Source organism: Phyllostomus hastatus, unplaced genomic scaffold, assembly GCF_019186645.2.
Source record: "Phyllostomus hastatus isolate PE091 unplaced genomic scaffold, TTU_PhHast_1.1 phas_contig_64, whole genome shotgun sequence".
Classification (NCBI taxonomy): Eukaryota; Metazoa; Chordata; class Mammalia; order Chiroptera; family Phyllostomidae; genus Phyllostomus; species Phyllostomus hastatus.
The window spans coordinates 9070339-9090280 of NW_025333928.1; the positions used below are offsets into that span (position 1 = coordinate 9070339).

A 19942-nucleotide genomic window follows, 5' to 3' on the forward strand; every position below is an offset into this window, starting at 1 on the left:
TGGCTGTTCAGATTTTTCTTAGCTACCGTCTTCTGAATGAGGTATCATGCACTGCAGACCTGATAATCCCCAAACTGTTATTTCCAATCACCTCCCTGACCCCTTCACATTTACCTCACATTCAATATGTCTGGACTGGGTATCACAATTGTTGCCACTTCTACTGTCCTACACATCTTGTACCATCTCAGTGACACTACCTGTTATCGTCTAAGCTAAGAAATGAGGTCAGCCCCATCTTCCTTCTCCCCCAAATTGTAGCTCCTTAAGTCTGTCCACTGCATCCCTCCCCTCTCATCCCTCAAGGCTTCTTTGCTGCTTCGGATCCTTTCTTCCTCTCAGGGGATTGACCACTAAGGTCTCTAGAGGTCAATCTGCTGTTAACCTTGATTTTTGGGGATCTGAACAAGATCTAACAAGACTAGTGTGCAGTTTCAGATGCTCCATTTATTTCCCCAACCCTATATGTCAGCCTTCAAGGCCAGCTTAAACTGTATACACTGAGCTCCATGATCTTCATTGGCAGCTCACCAAAGCTCTGCGGAATGCATTATCTGATCACAAATGCCTGTATTTATAGAATTTTCCAGATCTAAGGTTAAGGACATACCCAAGGGAGGAATGTGGGATTACACACACACACACACACACACACACACACACACACACACACAGAGTCCCAGGAATACCTTTTGGTCTTATAGGCACACTTGGTTCCGTGACATTTTACTTAAGTCATCTAAGCCTTCCCCGGCCCCAACTTTGCTCCTTTCCCCATCTACCTCATTAACAGGCACAGATGGGGGTGAGGACAATACTTTATTTACTTACACAGGCTGAAAATTTGCACTGAGAAGGACTGGGCATGGTTTCCAGGGTTCCAGTAGGGGATTCGCCATGCGTCCTAGGTCCAGCCTGCCTGCCATCACAGCTTTTCCTAGACCAGAGACCTGGAGTCATTGCCCAAGTTAATTCAGCCCCTAGGAGGCAGGTCCCTGACCCCTCCGTAGTCAGCCACAACTCACAGCAACAAGATCTGCGCTCAGCTTCCCTCGCATTCTGGGCAGCGCTCAGAGGCAGTGTCAGCCGTTGCTCCAGAGGGTAGCTTGAAGTCTCGCCCGCAGCCAGCGCAGATGTAGAGACGGCGCCGCATGTGCGCACGACGGTGGCGAATGAAGTGTGAGCTGAGGCGGAAACGCTGGCCGCACTCGCCACACGGGTAGGGCCGCTCGCCCGTGTGCGTGCGGGCATGCTCCGCCAGGTTGGAGCGGTGCCCAAAACGGCGGCCACACACCGCGCAACGGTGCGGCTTCTCTCCAGTGTGCACACGCCGGTGCTTGGCCAGCGCTGAGCTCTGCGCAAAGCGCGTACCGCAGTCAGCGCATGCGTAAGGCCGCTCACCTGTGTGCGTGCGTCGGTGGCGCGCCAGGCACGAACTGCCACCAAAGGCACGTCCACAGTCTGGACAGGCATAGGGCTTCTCGCCCGTGTGCACGCGCAGGTGCTGTGCGTAGTTGGAGCTCTGCGCGAAGCGGCGACCGCAGTGTGTGCATAAATAAGGCTTTTCGCCAGTGTGGCGCCGCCGGTGCTGCTGCAGGTTGGAGGCAGCCGAGAAGCGCTTGTCGCACTCAGGGCACTTGTAGGGCCGCTCTCCGGTGTGCGTACGTATGTGTTTGGTCAGAGCCGACTTCTGCGAGAAGCGCTGGCCGCACTCGGTGCACGTGAAGGGACGCTCCCCAGTGTGCGTGCGGCCATGCTTGGTCAGCGCCGACTTCTGCGAGAATCCCCGGCCGCACTCAGTGCATGCGAAGGGTCGCTCGCCAGTGTGCGTGCGCGAATGCTTGGCTAGTGTGGAGCGCCGTGCAAAAGCTCGGCCACAGTCTGGACACGCATGTGGGCGCCCCGGGTCAGCAGATGGTGCTGGTGCCTGGCTTGGTACCTGGGGAAAAAGGGAGGACGTCAGTCCTGACCCATAGGCCTGAGGGACGGGGACCTGCAAGCTGTAATCTTTCAGTTAGCCAAGTGTGAAACAGGAAAGCAAGGGTGCCGGCCTCAGAACGGCTGTGCGCATTAAATTACATACTACATTAATGCACATGTCAACAATGTTCAGCGTCATGCTGGCTACTCTTTATGAATTCAACAAATATTTATTAAGGACATACAATGTACCAGACTCTATTCTAGGCACTGGGGATTCAGTATTGAATTTTCTAAATTCCTGCTTTTGGGAAGAATGGATAAGGAGTGCTGGTGGTAGGGGGACGCCGCAAATTTAATAAGATTAAGAAACTACTGGTGTAACATGAGCAAAGATCTAAGAGAAGTGAGAAAGCAGGCTACAGAGGGAACAGTGAGACCCTGAGGTAGGAGTTTTGCAAGTTCCAGGAAGAGCAAGAGAAGGTGCCTAGGGCAGAATGCATGAGGGGGAGAGTAATCCATGGGGTGCTCCTGGAGGGGATCTCTCAGCTTAAGGCCTTGCGATATGAATGAGATGCGGAACCATTAGAGGAGATATCAGAAGGTTTTGAGTAGGGACATGACCAGATCAGACTCATTTCAAAAGCCTTCATCAGGTTGCTGGGGTTGCAGAAGGCAAGAGGGCAGACGCAGGGGCCCTTGGAGGAGGCTACTGTACTGCAGTGTCTAGCAAGAGAGTACAGTGGCTCAGATCCAGGTGACAGGTGAGAAGTGAAGGTGGTGAGAAATGGTCTGCTTCTGAATATAATTTTGCCATTTGAGAAAACAGATTTGATCAATAGATTAGATAGGAGACATAAAGAAAAAGGAGTCAGAATTACTCCAAGGATTTGAATTTGGCAACTACCAGGATGGCTGGGGAAGAACAAGTTGACATGTGAGACCTGTCACATTGAGGATGACAGATGTGATCTGTCATTCTCGACACATCTGGAGCTCAGGAGATAGTCCTAGACTAGACATGTTAATTGGGAAGCCATCAGCCCATAGATGGTTTTTAAAGCCTTAAGACTGAATGAGGTACTCAGGAAGCAACTATCATTTTTAAGCTGTGAAGAAGGCAAGGGTAAAAACCCCAATACAATTCTCAGGCCTGAGTTGAAAACAAGCCACGCTCATGAAGACTGGGGTTGTGGAGGTAAAATCAGAAAACATTTTGTAAAAGGGAGGTGAAGGAAAAACATTCTATTAACACTATTAACACTGATCATGTTAACATTTTATATTAACAGTAGAAAAGGAATTTTGAAGGCATACGGCTCCCTCCTTAAAAAAGAGAAGGCTCATCCCTGCAAAAGTGATGCTGAGTATCTTCTATGGGCCAAACCATTAGATACATTATTTCATGAATGAATAAATACTTGGCACATATGAAGGAAAAGACAATGTCAGCTTCTCCCCATAGTTATCACATTATTATTTTATTCGTAAGGAAACATGTTAACAGAGGCTAAATGACAGCTAAGAAGCAGTTAACATCTTTTTGTTTTTCTTAAGTTGCAGTGAGTACAAATTCAAGGTCTTAAAAATGCTGTGTAAGAAGGCAGTCACTTTTTGGTACGCTACTCAGAAACTGGAGCATAAGGCAGTTTGGGAAATTAGTGACCGGCCAAGGGAACTCTAAACAGTACATATGGTGATAACAGTGATCCCAACATTACAGTGTACAGCTTCAACAATGCTACTTTATATACATTATTGTACTATATCTTCCTGTCACCCCCTTGAGTCAGGTGTTATCTTTGATAATTGAGAAAACTGAGGTGTTCCCTGACTGTGTAGCTCAGTTGGTTGGGTATCATGCCTCAAAGAGAAAGGTTGCTGGCCTGGTCCCTGGTAGCAGCATGTGGAAGAGGCAGCTGACGGGTGTTTCTCTCACACATTCATGTTTCTCTCCCTCTCTTTCTCTCTGCCTTCCCTCTAACAATAGATAAATAAAATCGTGGGGGGAAAAAAAAAAGGAAGAAAGAAAACTGAGGCACAGGAGATGAAATCCCCATAGCCAGTGGGGGTCAGGACCCTTAACATGCAGTAGGCTACACTGTACTTCCCTGCACTTGCACAGCCAAGATGTGACAGAGGACGGACTCCAAGTCCCTGCTACACTCCAAGAGGGATTCAAAGTTAAAACTACAAGTTCATACTTTAAACTGAGAAACTCCCCATAGCAGATTTGGCACAGTCTGAATTCAAGGTCACACTTTGCTGTCTTGCCTGGGTTTTGACACCTATTGGTTTTATTTCTACAGGTCAGCCCTTGCAGAGAGAACTTTCCCTATTATGTCTGTATTTCTTCTGGCCCCTTTCTCTTTGACACCCTTCTTTCAGATGACTTTGACCAGCCTGAGGGCTTCCTTAGGCTGGGTTCACTGACTTAGGAAGAACTTCTCCACACAAGTGTTCTTGGTTATCTGCAGCTCCAGGACAGGGGCCTTGGGTGCTCCAGGGACTCAAGGTAAGAGGGGCTGAGCCTAGCTCATTGAGACCCCAGGCAAGTCACCTCCTTCCCAGGCCATGGTGAACCAAGGAAGGTGAGGCAGGCTAGGTGAGATCAAAATTACCAAACTTGAGGTATGCACACATCACAGGACACAAGAGGATTCTAAGTCTTCTGTAGGCACACTTTTATCTCATTATAGTCCTTATGTATTCATTCTCACAGATATTAGAAAAACAATAGACAACGTGAAACCCACAATTCCATCAGTAATATGGTGTGGATGAAGGTGGATTTAAAGAAGAAAAGCATTAAGTAAATGAGGCCAGCAGGGGAGCGACTTACATGGTGACTGGCAAATACGAGACTAGGTGGTCATTAAAGGACCTCACCTGTCTTAAATTCTACAACTATTAGATTTAAATGAGAGTAAAAGGTATCTGCACTATAACAAGAGGGTACCATGGGCATACAATGTAGTTTAGTAGTATGGTAATCCAAGTATTTGAAGATAGTGATCTTGTCTTTCTGTACAATTTTTTTTTTAACCAGAGAAAATTCCCAGTTTCCTCCTTAGCCACTGCTTTCCTTATTAATAATTACAACTACCAGCCCTGGCTGGTGTGGCTCAGTGGATTAAGCACCAGCCTGCAAACCAAAGGATCACCAGTTCGATTTCCAGTCAGGGCACATGCCTGGGTTGAAGGCCAGGCCCCCAGTAGGGGGCACATGAGAGGCAACCACACACTGGTGTTTCTCTCCCTCTCTCCCTCCCTTGCCCTCTCTAAAAATACATAAATAAAATCTTTAAAATAACAATTACAACTACCATTTATGGAGCAGTCTATGTGCCAGGAACTGTGCTACATGCTTTTCACCCCTGTTTTCATTTTAAACTCTCACAACCCTTTGGGTTAAGTATCATGAGCTCCACTTCATAAATAAGGAAATAAAGCTCAGAAGTAAAGCGACTCTCCAGGGCCCTGCAGCTAATCAATGGCAGAAGCAGGGTCTGAACTGGAAGTCTGCCACTGTCAAAACACCTGTTCTCTTAGTCATGATGCAATTCTATCTCACAAGTTAGAGGTCACCTACCCATCTTGCCTCCCTCCCCTGAACGTTTTCAGAACCCCCCTTCTTTTCAGCACCAACTATAAATGTGGTGCCTATCCTCCATCCCCTTGCTGCAGGAAGTGTGGTCCACAGACCAGCCCTATCGGCATCACTGGGAACTTATTAGAATCTCAAGTCCCATCCCAGACCTGTTGAGTCAAAATCTTCACTGTGACGAGATTCCCAGGTGATTTCCATGCATGTTAACATTAAGACACTATCCAAGAACGGGCTGCGAACCAAAGCATCACAGGCCTATTCCTAGTCAGGGCACATCCCTGGGTTGCAGGCCAGTGGGGGCCACGTGAGAGGCAACCACATGTTGATGTTTCTCTCTCTCTCTTTCTCCCTCCCTTCCCCTCTCTAAAAAAAATAAAATAAATAAAATCTTTTAAAAAAAGACACTATCCAGAAGAGAGTGGAGAAACTCCTGGAGAAAGCAGATGGAAAGGTGAAGAGGGTTTTACAGGCTGAAAGACCACATGTGCGAAGTCTGAGCCTGGGCCCAGAAAACGTGCTCAGCCACAGTTCTCCAGCCGTTTGAAGCTGGGGCACAGGAAGGGGCTTGGGTGATGAAGCCAGTACACGAGTCCCATGAAGTAGATTTTGAATGCTGCCAGGCTTCAGAGCCAGGACTTTATCCTGAGGGAAACAGAAAACCACGGGTTTAAGGAGAGGGAGAGGGGGGAGAGAAAGAGAGGACTGGATGTGCAGAGAGCCCTTTGAGGAAATCTCTGTATTCATTAAAGAGATTGGCTTTTGACAGGCAGTGAGAGAATGCTTCAGCCCCTGTGTGGAGCATAATTAAGGCCTGTCCCAGACAATGACTGGCCTTAGGACTGGGTGACAGCTAAGAGTTATAGGATGTCAGCACTGGAAGAGGCTTTTGAGATCACTATTTTCATAGAAACTGGGATTCAGGGACACCACACTGCAAGTTGATGAGTTATGTTGTGGGCACAGTGCAGTGCTAAATGTGTATGGAGTGTGTGTGAGTAATCCTCATTTCCACCCTCTTCCTCCAAATGCAGTCACCCAGATGACACTTAGACTGGCTTTCAAACATCTGACTTTCAACATCTCATTTTACAGACAAGAAAGCACAGGCAAAGCTGATAAACGGTGTAGTCAGAATTTGAACCAATGCTTTTAACTGCTCCAGGTACCATGTACAGTCTGTCCCCACTTACATCTCATGACCCTCCACCTCCCCATCCTTAGCTCCAGCCAGTCCAGCCAAGGTGCCCAAATATCCCCTGCTTTCCGACTTCTCTCCACTGCTGTCACTACCTTAGAGCAAGCTACCAGCCTTATATGGCCTGTTCTTCCCACAACAGACAAGAAATCTTCTAAATAGAAAATCTAAGTTTTTCTTCTGATTTGAGGCTTTGGATAACACGGCATAACTTCACACAACGTGTTAAGTTCCTATGCTGGCTCTCAATGCCTTTTACTCTCGGGGCCCCATCTCCTCTGAGCCTTTGCTTTTGTTTTTTCCTCCTCCTGGGATGCCCTTCCTCTGCCTCCGTTTGCCAAATCCGCACTAAGCTTTCTCTGTAAAGCCTGCCCCACTGCCTTGAGTTGGCTGCCCTCGATGCTGTCTAGGCCTCTCTATTGATTTCCCCTTTCACCCCCAGCCCCAGGATTGAGCCTAAAAAGGCCTTTGATAAAAACTAGTTGTGCCCTGGCTGGTGTAGATCAGTGGACTGAGCACAGACTGCAAACCAAAGGGTCACTGGTTCGAATCCCAGTCAGGGTACATGCCTGGGTTGCAGGCCAGGTCCCCAGTGGGGGCCATGTGAGAGGCAACCACACAATGATGTTTGTCTGCCTCTCTTTCTCCCTCCCTTCCCCCCTCTCTAAATAAATAAAGAAAATCTAAAAAAAAAAAAAGAGTTGAAAAATTTCCAGAAGGATGACCTAGACCCAAGTCCTAAACTTTAGTGAGAAGAATGGATAATAGCAGGAAATATTTACAGTGTTTATCATGTGTCATACCCAGTTCTAACTCTTTACATGTATTAACTCATTTAATCCTCACAAACTGAAAAAGTATGAGCTGTTACGGTTTTGCTTTTACAGATGAAGAAAGTGAGGCACGTAGAGGTTAAGAGACTTGTCCAAGTCATACAAACTGGTAAGTGATGGAGCTGGAAGTCCACCTTAAGTTCTGGAGTGTCAGTCCTTTATTTTTAAAGATTTTACCTATTCATTTTTAGATGAATAAACACCCACGCCCACTAGGGGGCAGCAGAACTTTTGTTCCCTAGAAACTGGCTGCTGTGCAGAAAGAAATTGGAGCCTGCACCCAGAAACCTGGTCCAGCCAGAGCTCTCCAGCTCTAAATAGTGTTGGGCTGGCTGAGGCTGGGAGTTCTGTAGGGTTCTTGGAATTGGTGGGAGTTCAGGTCTCGAATGGGGAAATCTAACTAATATTCTGATATTAAAACTCCTCTCTTTTAATTTTTTAAAAAACTCCATCATCCTTTGGCTAAAATCCAAATACCCTACTTAACCTGACAAACACCCTAACCTCATCCACGCTACACCATGGCTGAACCACCTGCACTCATTCTCCCAGTGCTCCTCACTCTTGCTGAGCCACTGAAAGGCCCATTTCTTCAGTCTAAAGTAGTCACTCACTTCACCCCTCACTCTCCCTGGTCTCACATAAGCCATCTCTTTACTAACTTTGAGAGCTGGGACCAGTCACCCAACTGTGGTTTCCTGGGCCTCAGTCTCCTCACCCGTGTAATGGAACAAATATTACCTATGTTATAGAATTGAGGTGCTTAAAACAGTGTCTGGAGGAGACTTCTAGTCAAGATGGTGGTGTAGGTAACATGGCTCGCCTCCTTGCCCAAACACAACAAAATTACAACTAAACTATAAAATAACCATCATCCAGAACCATCAGAAATCAACCTGAATGGAAGTCTTCCAAATACAGAATCAAAGAAACCACATCAATACTGGTAGGAGGAGCAGAGACAAGGAAGGGGCTGGTCCCACAGCCACATGTAGAAGATAAAAATCAGGAGGGATTTCTCAGGAGGGAGGAGTCCCAGCCCCACACCAGGCCACCCAACCCAGGGTTCCAGTTAGGAAAAGAAGTGTCCACATCTCCTGGCTGTAAAAACCAGCAGGGATTGAGGTGTGGAAAACAGAAACTTCTGGAGTCCCAGGCAGTTCCTCTTAAAGGGCCTGCATACACAGTTACGTGAGCTCACTTCATCTGAGCTCCACTGAGGAACAGCAGGTTGAAAGGCATCAGACATATGGGGAAGAACTGAATTGTCCAGCATCTCCATGGAGCCTGCAGGTGGGGGCTATATCTGACACCAATCAACCTAGTTCACACTGTTTGCCCCACCCTGGTGATTCCCTGCAGCCTGGACCCACCCAAGTTTTGGGCCCACCCAAGCTGTCCATTGGCTTTCCACGAATGGCTTCTCTTGCACCATGCTTTAGATTTTCCTAAATTCTCTCAAGCAACATCTGGCTTTGGGAGTCCTGTACATCTTGCTAAGTTGTCCTGATCCCAGCACTAACAGCAGTCAGGCTTGGTTCACAGCTTGGCCTCGCATGGGCACCTTCAAGCCCAGCACAAGTAGCATCCATCTGCAGATCATTGTGTAGCTTATGGTGTGTGATCCCAGAGAGAACACAGGCGATGGCTGACCCTGGATGTGCCAACAGCAATCAAGGATCAACTAGAAGAGGAGGGTGTACACAGACCACCTAGTGAGCGCACCTTGAGTACCCAGTTTGGATAACAGGAGAAGCTGAACCACTGAACCCTACACGACACCTACTACATTAGGCTACTCTATTAAACAGCTTTCCTAATACACAAAAACAAACACAGAGAGGCTACCAAAATGAGGAGGCAAAAAACATGGTCCAAATGAAAGAATACGGAGGCAAGCAATCCACTAGGTGCAGAGTTCAAAACACTGATTATAAGGTTGCTGAATGAACTTCGTGAGAACCTCAACAGCATAAAAAAAGATCCAGTCAGAAATGAAGGATACACTAATTGAAATAAACAACAATTTACTGGCAATCAAAAGTAGAGTGGATGAAGCTAAGAATAAAATCAGTGATTTGGGTTATAAGGAAGCAAAAAACTACCAATCAAAACAGAATCCAAAAAAATGAAGATACTATAAGGAGCCTCTGGGACAACTTTGAGCATACCAATTATTTGCATCGTGGGCATGCTGGAAGGAGAAGAGAAAGAGAAATTGGAAACCTACTTGAAAAAATGACGGAAAACTTCCTAACTTGGTGAGAAAAGAGACACACAAGTCCAGGAAGCACAGACAATCCCAAACAAGATTAACCCAAAAAGGCCCATCCCAAGACACATCATAATTAAAATGCTAAAGGCTAAATACAAAGAGAGAATCCTAAAAGCAGTAAGAAAAAAGTGGTTAGTTAGCTACAAGGGAGCTCCCATAAGACTGTCAGCAGATTTCTCAAAACAAACTTTGCAGGTAGCCCTGACCAGCATGGCTCAGTTGGTTGAGTTTTATCCTGCAAAGTGAAAGGTCACTGGTTCGATTTCCAGTCAAGGCACATGCCTGGCTTGCAGGCCTGTTCCCCAGTTGGGGCAGGTGCGAGAGGCAACCACTGTTTCACACATCAATATTTTTCTCCCTCTGTTCTTCTCTCCCTTTCCCTCTCTCTAAAAATAAATAAATAAAATCTTTAAATAAAGAAAAAAAGAAACTTTGCAAACTAGAAGGCATTGGCAAGAAATATTCAAAGTGGTGAAAAGCAAGGACCTACAACCAAGATTACTCTACCCAGCAAAGCTACCATTTAGAATCAAAGAAGAGATAAAGAGCTTCCCAGATAAGAAATAGCCAAAGGAGTTCATCATCACCAAACCAATATTGTATGAAATGTTAAAGGGTCTTCTTTAAGAAGATAAAAAATATGAACAATAAAATGGCAATAAATACACATTTATCAACAATTGAACCTAAAAAACAAAATAAACAAGCAGAACAGAAACAATCATAGATACAGAAAATGTTCTGATGGTTGCTAGATGGAAGGAGGTCAGGGTGATGGGTGACAAACGAAGAGATTAAGAAGTACAAATTGCGCCCTGGCTGGTGTGGCTCTGTGAATTCAGTGCCAGCCTGGGAACCGAAAGGTCACAGGTTGATTCCCAGTCAGGGCACATGACTGGGCTGTGGTTCAGGTTCCCAGCTAGAGCATGCCAAGGGCAACCAATGGATGCTTCTCTGGCACATCAATGCTTGTCTCCTTTGCTCCCTCCCCTCCCTCTAAAAATAAATAAATAAAATATTAAAAATAATAAAAATATTAAAAATATTAAAAATAAAAATTATTATATTTCCCTGGCTGGTGTGGCTCAGTGGATTGAGCACTGGCCTGCAAACCAAAGGGTTACTGGTTTGATTCCCACTCAGGCCACACGTCTGGGTTGTGGGTCAGGTCCCCAGCAGGGGGGCACATGAGAGGCAACCACATATTGGTGTTTCTCTCCCTCTCTCTCTAAAAATAAATAAAATAAATATTATTTTTTATTTTTTGAAGATTTTATTTATTTATTTTTAGAGAGGGAAGGGAGGGAGGAAGAGAGAGAAACATCAATGTGCGGTTGCTGGAGGCCATGGCCTGCAACCCAGGCATGTGCCCTGAGTGGGAATCAAACCTGTGATGCTTTGGTTCGCAGCCCGCGCTCAATCCACTGAGCTACGCCAGCCAGGGCAACATTATTTTTTTTTAAAGTACAAATTGCTAGTTCCAGAATAGTCATGGGGATGTAAGTACAGCATAGGAAATAGAGTAGACATAAAACATATATGCATGACCCATGGACATGGACTGCCAGAGGGAGTGTGGTGGGGGGAGGGGAGAACCTGGATGGAGGGGAGCAAAGGGTGGAAAATTGGAACTGTAACAGCATAAACAATAAAATACAATTTTAAAAAACATGGCAAAGATCATTAAAAAAAAAAAAACAGTGGAGAATAGTAAATGCTACTGTACCAAGAGTCAGATGTTACCCTTGCCTAACCTGGCCCATCCCCCACCCCAGTCAGCATTAAGTTCCCAGCTCTGGGGTTCCACCCTGGTGCCCGCACTCATCATACAGAATTGTAGCTGCGTGGTTACTTAGCAGTCTATCCTGCTACACATCAGGCTCCATGGGGAACCAAGGATAACATTTACTCTCCATCACCCAGCACAGAGCTTGGCACAGTAGGTGTGACATCTGTCTGACGTCAGCATGGGAAGTGGGGGCACAAGGATGCTTTGCCAACCCTCAGATCCTAAACCTGAGATTCATGGAAAAGTAGGGACAGGATCCCGGCTTCTGTAGCATGGAGACTGGAACCGAACCAGGTCAAGGGAAACGGGGCCCCAGAGTGTGGGACACGTACCTCCTTGTTGTCCACAGGGATCTTGAGTTTCACCACCTCATACTTCTCCTCGCCCTCATCCTCTTCACCCTTCACCAGCAGCACCATCTCCTCTTGCATCTCTTCCTTCTCCTCCACCGTCTGTGGTTCGCCAGGCATCTTGGTGTCCTGGGGAGGGCAGCTGAGTCAGAAGCTCAGGACCCGCCTCCCACCATAGCCCTGGCCCCAGGCAAGGTGGTGTAGTCCTGGCTTCTCTAGCCCGATCCTGGTCTCTAGGTCTGGCCCTCTCCCCTCTCCCCCCGGTTCGACCCTAGGCACAAGCACTTCCCAGGGATCAAGCTCTGAAGACACTCGTTCACCCCCACTCATCTCTGCATTTTGGACCCTGAGCAGTTTGAATCTCCAGTCCCGAGGAACCGCCACCCTCCCCGGGCGCTGAGTCACTCCCTGACGCCTGGGTCCGCGGCCGAGAGCTGCAGGGTACCCGCTGCAGGAGGGATGGGGCGGAGACCCTGAGGTGCGCGTACTCACCAGCCACGGGTTCCGCGCTCGCGCAGCCCAAGGCCAGGGTCCCAGTGGTTGGCCACTCCGTAGGACCGCGGTTCCGGGGGCGGGTCAGGGCCTCGGGGGCGGTCGGTCATTGGTCAGAAGACCTAACCCCGCCCCTAAAGGAGGGATCCAGAGGACCCAGGCGTCCCTGCCGCACTGCCACTGGAGGGAGGCGAGCTCAGACCTTGCGATCTCAGCTGTGTCCTAGTTCCTAGGACCCCTGGCTGCACAACCCCAACTTTCAAGGTCCTCGCAGTCCGGTTGGAACCTACCTTCAAGGGTTGTGTCTCCCGTGGCCGGCTCGGAGGTCTTGGCTGCGGCCAGGCGCGTCCGCTCCGCCCAGACCAGGCCACGTGCGCGCCAGCCCTGGCCTGGGCCTCTGGGTGGCGCCCCGCCAGGAGGGCGGGCCCTGTTGCCTCCTCACCTCTTCCCTTTCCTCTTTTTCCTCCTTTGCCACCTTTTCTCATTTTTCCGCGTCGCTTTTACGGTTTCCTAGTCTCATGACTATCTTGTTCTTTGAACACATACTTACTAATCAACAGCCACAAAAAGCTACCGCCGTCGTGTCTTGTGGTGGGCCTGCTATTTGCCAGTGGTATGCAAAGCGTTTCACACCCTCACGTCTGTTTAACTTTAAATGTATTGGGGCAAAATATCACTACCCAAGGGCTTGTCTTCTTCGCGGACCATATATTGGACCACGTTCATTCTCATACTCCTCCCACTCCTTTCAATCTGTTGTCTATATCTGAGTTCGGCGTCTTTTATGATCTGCACAAAGGTGGGTTCATTTTACAGATGGACTAATTGAAGTTCTGGAAATTAACTGATTTGCCTAAATTATATAGCATCCCTGACAACCCAGTAGCCTAAGTGAAAATTGGTAGTTCACAGTCCAAATCCAGACCATGGAAGTATCTTATTTGACTCGCAGGGTGTTTTTACATTTAAAAAACAGCTTAAAAATAAAAGGTGTTTTACACATTTTTATTCCCAACATTTCAAAAGTGGGATAGTTCATGTAAAAACTCTGTATTTCCCATATCTCTTGAAAAAGACATCTAATTCTTCCATTTTATGAATGGGATAACTAAGAGTCAGGTATGATGAAAGAAAAGAGAAGTAAGCCCTGGCTGGCGTAGCTCAGTGGATTGAGCGCAGGCTGTGAACCAAAGCATTGCAGGTTCGATTCCCAGTCAGGCCACATACCTGGGTTGCAGGCCACGGCCCCTAGCAACCGCACATTGATGTTTCCCTCTCTCTCTTTCTCCCTTCCCTCTCTAAAAATAAATAAAAAATAAAATCTTTAAAAAAAAAGAAAGAAAAGAGAAATAACATTCAGTAAATGCTTAAAATCCCCACATCGCCTTTACAACTCCTGTGTGAGGATCAGTAACAGTATCTCCCTTTGACAATTGAGGGAACTAAAGCTTGGAGACAGACCTCACGTAATTTGTTCTAAGTCATATACCTGGAACAGATTCCAAAGCTGGTGTTCTCTCTGTTGCATTAAGCTCTCTCTCACAAATGAGGTTACATGAGGATTTTGGTAGCAGAGCTCGGGACACAAACCCCGAGCCTCAGTCCTCAGAGCCTGGGACATAATTTGAATGTCGGGATTACATGTGGTCAAACTTGTGTTCTTCCCCAGAGCTGGCAAGAGGTGGCAAATGCCAGGATACTCAACACTCAGGATCCCCCAAAGCCACTTTGATTGTGTTCATTCTTTCAAGTATTTATTGAGCCCTACTAAGTGCCTGGCCCCATTCTAGGTACTGGAGATGCAGTAGTGACTAAAACAGACAAAAACCTTGACTATTATGGTCATTGTAAGGGTATAAAAAATGTCAACTACAGCCCTGCCCATGTGGCTCAGTCTGTTGGGGCACCGTCCCACACACCAAAAGGGTTGTGGTTGCAGGTTTGGTCCCCAGTCAGGCTGCGAATGGGAGGCTGCTGATCGATGTTTCCATTGATGTTTCTCTCCCTTTCTCTCTAAAATCAATAAACATACCCTCGGGTGAGAATTAAAAACATCCAAAACTGCAAGCAATAAAGATAATTTCAGATACTGGTCAGTGCAAGAAGGAAATAGAGCAAGACGATGCACTACTAGGGAGTGGTTTGACGGGGGACTTCTTTAATGTGGGCAGGGGCTGCATCTCTGAGGAAATGATATTTGAGATGCTTCCAATGATGAGAAAATGTTAGCCATTTGTAACTCTGGAGGAAGTGTGTAGTTCTAAACAGAGCTGCAGAGGCCTTAGGGTAAGAAGAAGCTTGGCATGTTTAAGAAAAAAGAAAGAAGGCTTGTGTGGCTGGAGCCAAGTAAGTTAGTGAGGGAAAATGTAGTGTGGCAGGTGGAAGAGAGGTAGGCGGGGACCAAGTTCTGGCTGGAACCCCACCTCTAACAAAAGGCAAGGCTTGCTTGCCCTGATCAGAGTCAGTGAGGAGACCCTGCTGGGAGCAGGAAGAGGGTTCTGCTGTGGAAGGACTTGGAAACGGATTCTTTTGAAAAGGAGGACAATGACTCCATCCATTTGTTTTACAAACATGTACAAATATCTAGCTGGAATTGGGGATAGTTCCTGTTTTTTGATAATCTTAGAGTCTAGTAAAGAAGACTGTGATAAAAAATGCATGAGCCCTGGCTGGTGTGGCTCAGTGGACTAAGTGCCAGCCTGCGAACCAAACGGTCATAGGTTCAACTCCTAGTCAGGGCACATGCCTGGGTTGCAGGCCAGGTCCCCAGTTGGAGGGGTGTGAGAGGCAGCCGATCCATGTATCTCACACACAAAGAAACATCAATGTTTCTCTTCCTCTTTTTCCCTCCCTTCTCCTTTCTCTAAAAATAAACAAGTAAAATCTTTTAAAAATACATGTAAGTATTTATAAATAACTTTTCTATATACACGCAAAGGAAACCATAGGTGTTCTGGCAGACTCATGGGGAAAGTGAATAACTCCCTTGAAGGGAGTGGATATTGGGTGCAGGCCTCACTGAGGAGATACACGCGCAGGACCTTCAAAGGTGAGTAGAGATTTGCCAGATTGACAAGGGAGTAGCAGCTTGTGAGATTATAATGTCTTGTGAGGAGCTCCCTGTGGTCCAATGACATTTCACTAATGTATTTAGTGAGGCCTATTGTGTGCCAGGCCCCTTTCAGAACTGGGAGGTTGAAGTTGAATTTGGAAAAAAGCTACCTTACTCATCACTGTGCACTTCACTATTTGCCTTCAGCCTCACTGGAACTTCAGTTCTTGAATCCCCAGGGACTTGGTACATACTCTTCACTCTGCTTAGAACATTCCGCCTCCCATCCCATTCCCCTCCTCCTCCTTTCTTACTTATTCCAAGTCACTCTTTTTTTAAATATATTTTATTGATTATGCTATTACAGTTGTCCCACTTCCCTCCCTTCACTCCCCTCCACCCTGCACACCCTCTCCCACCCACATTCCCTTCCCCAGTTCATGTCCATGTGTCATAAGTTCTTTAGCTTCTACATTTCCCATACTATTCTTACCCTCCCCCTGTCTATTTTCTACCTACCATCTATGCTACTTATTCTGTGTACCTTTTCCCCCCTCTCCTCCCACTCCCCTGCTGATAACCTTCCATGTGATCTCCATTTTTTGTGGTTCTGTTCCTGTTCTAGCTGTTTGCTTAGTTTCTTTTCTGTTTTCGTGTGGTTGTTAATGTGAGTTTGCTGTCATTTTGCGGTTTATATTTTTTTATCTTCTTTTTCTAAGATAAAGTCCCTTTAACATTTCATATAATAAGGACTTGGTGATGATGAACTCCTTTAACTTGTCCTTACCTGAAAGGCACTTTCTCTGCCCTTCTATTCTAAATGAAAGCTTTGCTGGATAGAGCAATCTTGGGTGTAGGTCCTTGCCTTTCATGACTTGAAATACTTCTTTCCAGCCCCTTCTTGCCTGCAAGATCTCTTTTGAGAAATCAGCTGGAAGTTTGATGGGAACTCTGTTGTAGGTAACTGCTTCTTTTTCTCTTGCTGCTTCTAGGCTTCTCTCCTTCATTTTAATCTTGGCTAATGTAATTGTGATGTGCCTTGGTGTGTTCCTCCTCGGATCCAACTTCTTTGGGACTCTCTGAGCTTCCTGGACTTCCTGGAAGTCTATTTCCTTGGCCAGAATGGGGAAGTTCTCCTTTATTATTTGTTCAAATAACTTTTCCACTTGTTGCTCTTCCTCTTCTCCTTCTGGCACCCCTATGATTTGGATGTTGGGATGTGTAAAGATGTCCTGGAGGTTCCTAAGCCTCTCCTCATTTTCTTGAATTCTTGTTTCTTCATTCTTTTCTGGTTGGATGTTCCTTTCTTCCTTCTGGTCCACACCATTGATTTGAGTCCCAGTTTCCTTCCCATCACTTTTGTTTCTCTGTACATTTTCCTTTATTTCACTTAGTGTAGCCTTCATTTTTTCATCTAATTTGTGACTGAATTCAACCAATTCTGTGAGCATCCTGATTACCAGTGTTTTGAACTGTGCATCTGATAGGTTGACTATCTCTTCGTTGCTTAGTTGTATTTTTTTCAAGAACTTGGAGCTATTCTTTTATTTGGGCCTTCTCTTATTTCTTTTTCTTTCTTTCTTTCTTTATTATTATTTTTTTTTTGCCTTAATGGGCCTGTTGGGTAGTGAGGGGCAGAGCCTGAGGTGTTCACCTGGGAGGGGCAACCCGTCTCACCGCTTTGTGACGCTGTATTCAGGGAAGGGGTCCAAGAAGGAACAATGGCACTTGCTCTGCTCTCTGCCAGATTTCAGTCACTTCCCCCACTTCCCCCAAGCAAATTAGGCCCTTCTGTTGCTGATTCCCAGGTGGGTGGGTTTGTGTACATTCTAGGACCCTGTGGGTCTCTCCAACCAACTCTCCTGTGAGGCTGGGAGTTTCTCCTGCTGCAGCCTCAATCCCCACAGGTGTTTTCAATCAGGGGTTTGAGGCTTTATTTGCCCGCGCTGGAGCTCTGGGTTGAATGGTCTGTCTCTCTCCCCAATTGTTCCTCCCGGTTTATCTGTGCCCAAGTGTGGAACTGCCTGCTCCACCACCTGCTGCCGTAGCCTTTGCCAGCCAGCCGCCACCTTGCGTGCCCCGGTCCTCCAGCCACTTGAGGTCCTCCTTGCTGTGAGCTCTCTCCACACCCCCATCTCCGCCCCTCCTACCAGTCTGGATGAGTATGTCTTCTTTTAACTCCTTGGTTGTTGGACTTCCATACAGTTCAATTTTCTGTCAGTTCTGGTTGTTTTTTGTTTTTTAAATTGTTGTTGTCCTTCTTTTGGTTGTGTGAGGAGGCACAGTGTGTCTACCTACGCCTCCATCTTGGCCAGAAGTCTCCAAGTCACTCTTTACTGCTTCTTTGGAGAGGCCTTTGGATCCTGTAGGATTCTCTCCTGCATGTATGCTTCCTGCATAGTCCTTACCACACTTGGCATCACTTCTTCGGTGTCACTCTTCTGCATAGAAACTGAGGGGGCTGACTTTGTCTTACTCATCCTTCTATCTCCAGTAACCAGCACACACTGGGTAATGCTGTAGAGTGACTAAGTATCCTCAAGGAACTCTTGATGTGTTAAGTGCTCAGATGAAGGGGATTCTAACCCAGGATGAGATTCAGGGAAGGCTTCTGAGAGGAGATAATGCTCCAGGTGTTTTGACTGGAGAGGTTAATCAAGTAGTGTGTGTGTGGGGAGGAGCATTCACTTAAAGGAAACAGCATTTCAGAGGCACAGGGCTGAAACTACACTAGTGAAAGGCCTTGAATGCCAACCTAGGAGTTTTCATTTTACTGAAACTAGCATTGGCTGGTGTCGTTCAGTAGTTTGAGCATTGGCCTGCAAGCTGGAGGGTCAGAGAGTTAGTTGCCTGTTGGATTCCCAGTCAGGGCACGTGCCTCACACATGGATGTTTCTCTCTCTTTTTCCCAGCCCTTTACCTCTCTCTAAAAAATAAATAAATATTTTTTTAATATTACTTATTTATTTTGAGGGAGAGAAGGGAGGAGAAAGAGAGGGAGAGAAAGATCAATGTGTGGTTGCCTCTCATGTGCCCCCCACTGGGGACCTGGCCCACAACCCAGGCATGTGCCCTGACTGGGAATCGAACCAGCGACCCTTTGGTTCGCAGCCTGTGCTCAGTCCACTGAGCCACCCCAGCCAGGGCTAAATAAATACAATCTTTTTTAAAAAGTGAAGATATGGCAGGGTTTTTAATTGGGGGAGTGCCATAGTCAGATGTAATTTTGCAAAGTTCACTGCAGGCCCGCTTCAAGGCCAATCTGGTAAGGAGGGGAGACAAGGAGCAGAAACCAGCAGAGAGGATGTTGCAAAGCCCCAAAGGGCCTCCATTTAGGCCCTGGGTGTTTGTGCCAAAGCCTCAAAGAATCCCAGGCCTGAATACAAAACTTAAGGTTTCGAGTGTGTATAACCACTTGGCAGGGGGTGAAGGACCAGCAGGGACCACACTGTAACAAGCCTTTATTGGTTCCAAGGGAAGCCTGGCCAAAGGTCAAGATCTCACCAGAGATCATCTGTCTCGGTACCATTCCTGCAGGCAGATTAGCTGAGAGGCTGAACCAGAGAAGTTGCAAAGAAGTCTTGTACTTTATTTCTAGGTGGGTGAACTGGCCTATTCTTTTTTTCCCCTGGCCAGTCATATCAGTTCCTCTCACCCTTTCCTGCCTATTGGTGCCCTCCTTGGGAAAAACTAGGAACTGGTGTCCTGCTCCTAATACTGCTGGTAAATGCATTTGCCTTTTCCAGGGGATAAAGAGGTATCCTCTTTGCCTTCTCTTTGCGATGTGCAGCCAAATGACCTGTTTCTTGACAAATGAAAAAGGTTTCCTAGTAGGAAAAGCATCATTTTTGGGGCCTTTATGCCTATGCCCAAGCCATTGGCCACATTTCTCCCTTACTTGTGTTGAACTTTATGTAAATGGAATCTTAGTTTATGTATTATTTTGTAACTTGCTTCTTACTACCAACACTTTTTTATATTATCCATATTGATTCTTAGGGCTTTAATTCATTTTCATAAATAGTTTATTTATATATTCCCTGTAATATTCTTTCTTTTAAGGAAGATAAATGAATTTATTTTTATAAAAATTCCTACCCTTTGCGACAGCATGGATGGAACTGGAAAGCATTATGCTAAGTGAAATAAGCCAGGCAGTGAAAGACAAATACCATATGATCTCACCTTTAACAGGAACCTAATCAACAAAACAAACAAGCAAGCAAAATATAAGCAAAGACACTGAAATAGAGAACAGGCTGACAGTGACCAGAGGGAAGAAGGGAGGGGATTTCAGGGGAAAAGGGTGAATGGTTTACAGGAACAAGTATAAAGGACACATGGACAATAACAAGGGGGCGGGTAGAAATGGGAGGGAGGTGGGGAGGGCTCGGGGTATGGGCTGGGACGGGGTAAAAGGCAGAAA

At 46.5% G+C, this 19942-nt stretch overlaps 1 protein-coding gene across 4 annotated transcripts; it reads right to left on the reverse strand.

Annotated features, from left to right (window-relative positions):
- Window positions 1–806: 806 nt before the first annotated feature.
- Window positions 807–12851, reverse strand: LOC123825496 (zinc finger protein 771-like). 4 transcript variants are annotated; one of them, XM_045848922.1, is made up of 3 exons: window positions 12755–12851; window positions 11955–12101; window positions 807–1939 (listed from the first exon to the last, which is right to left on the reverse strand). In XM_045848922.1, exons 2-3 carry the CDS (start codon window positions 12090–12092, stop codon window positions 1043–1045), a joined length of 1035 nt encoding a protein of 344 aa, XP_045704878.1. In that variant the 5' UTR covers window positions 12093–12101; window positions 12755–12851; the 3' UTR covers window positions 807–1042. The 4 variants fall into 4 exon arrangements, with proteins under 4 accessions (XP_045704878.1, XP_045704877.1, XP_045704879.1 ...); XM_045848921.1 differs by lacking the exon at window positions 12755–12851 and adding an exon at window positions 12465–12678; XM_045848923.1 differs by lacking the exon at window positions 12755–12851 and having other exon boundaries at window positions 807–937; window positions 1026–1939; window positions 11955–12423.
- Between the last annotated feature and the right edge of the window lie 7091 nt (window positions 12852–19942).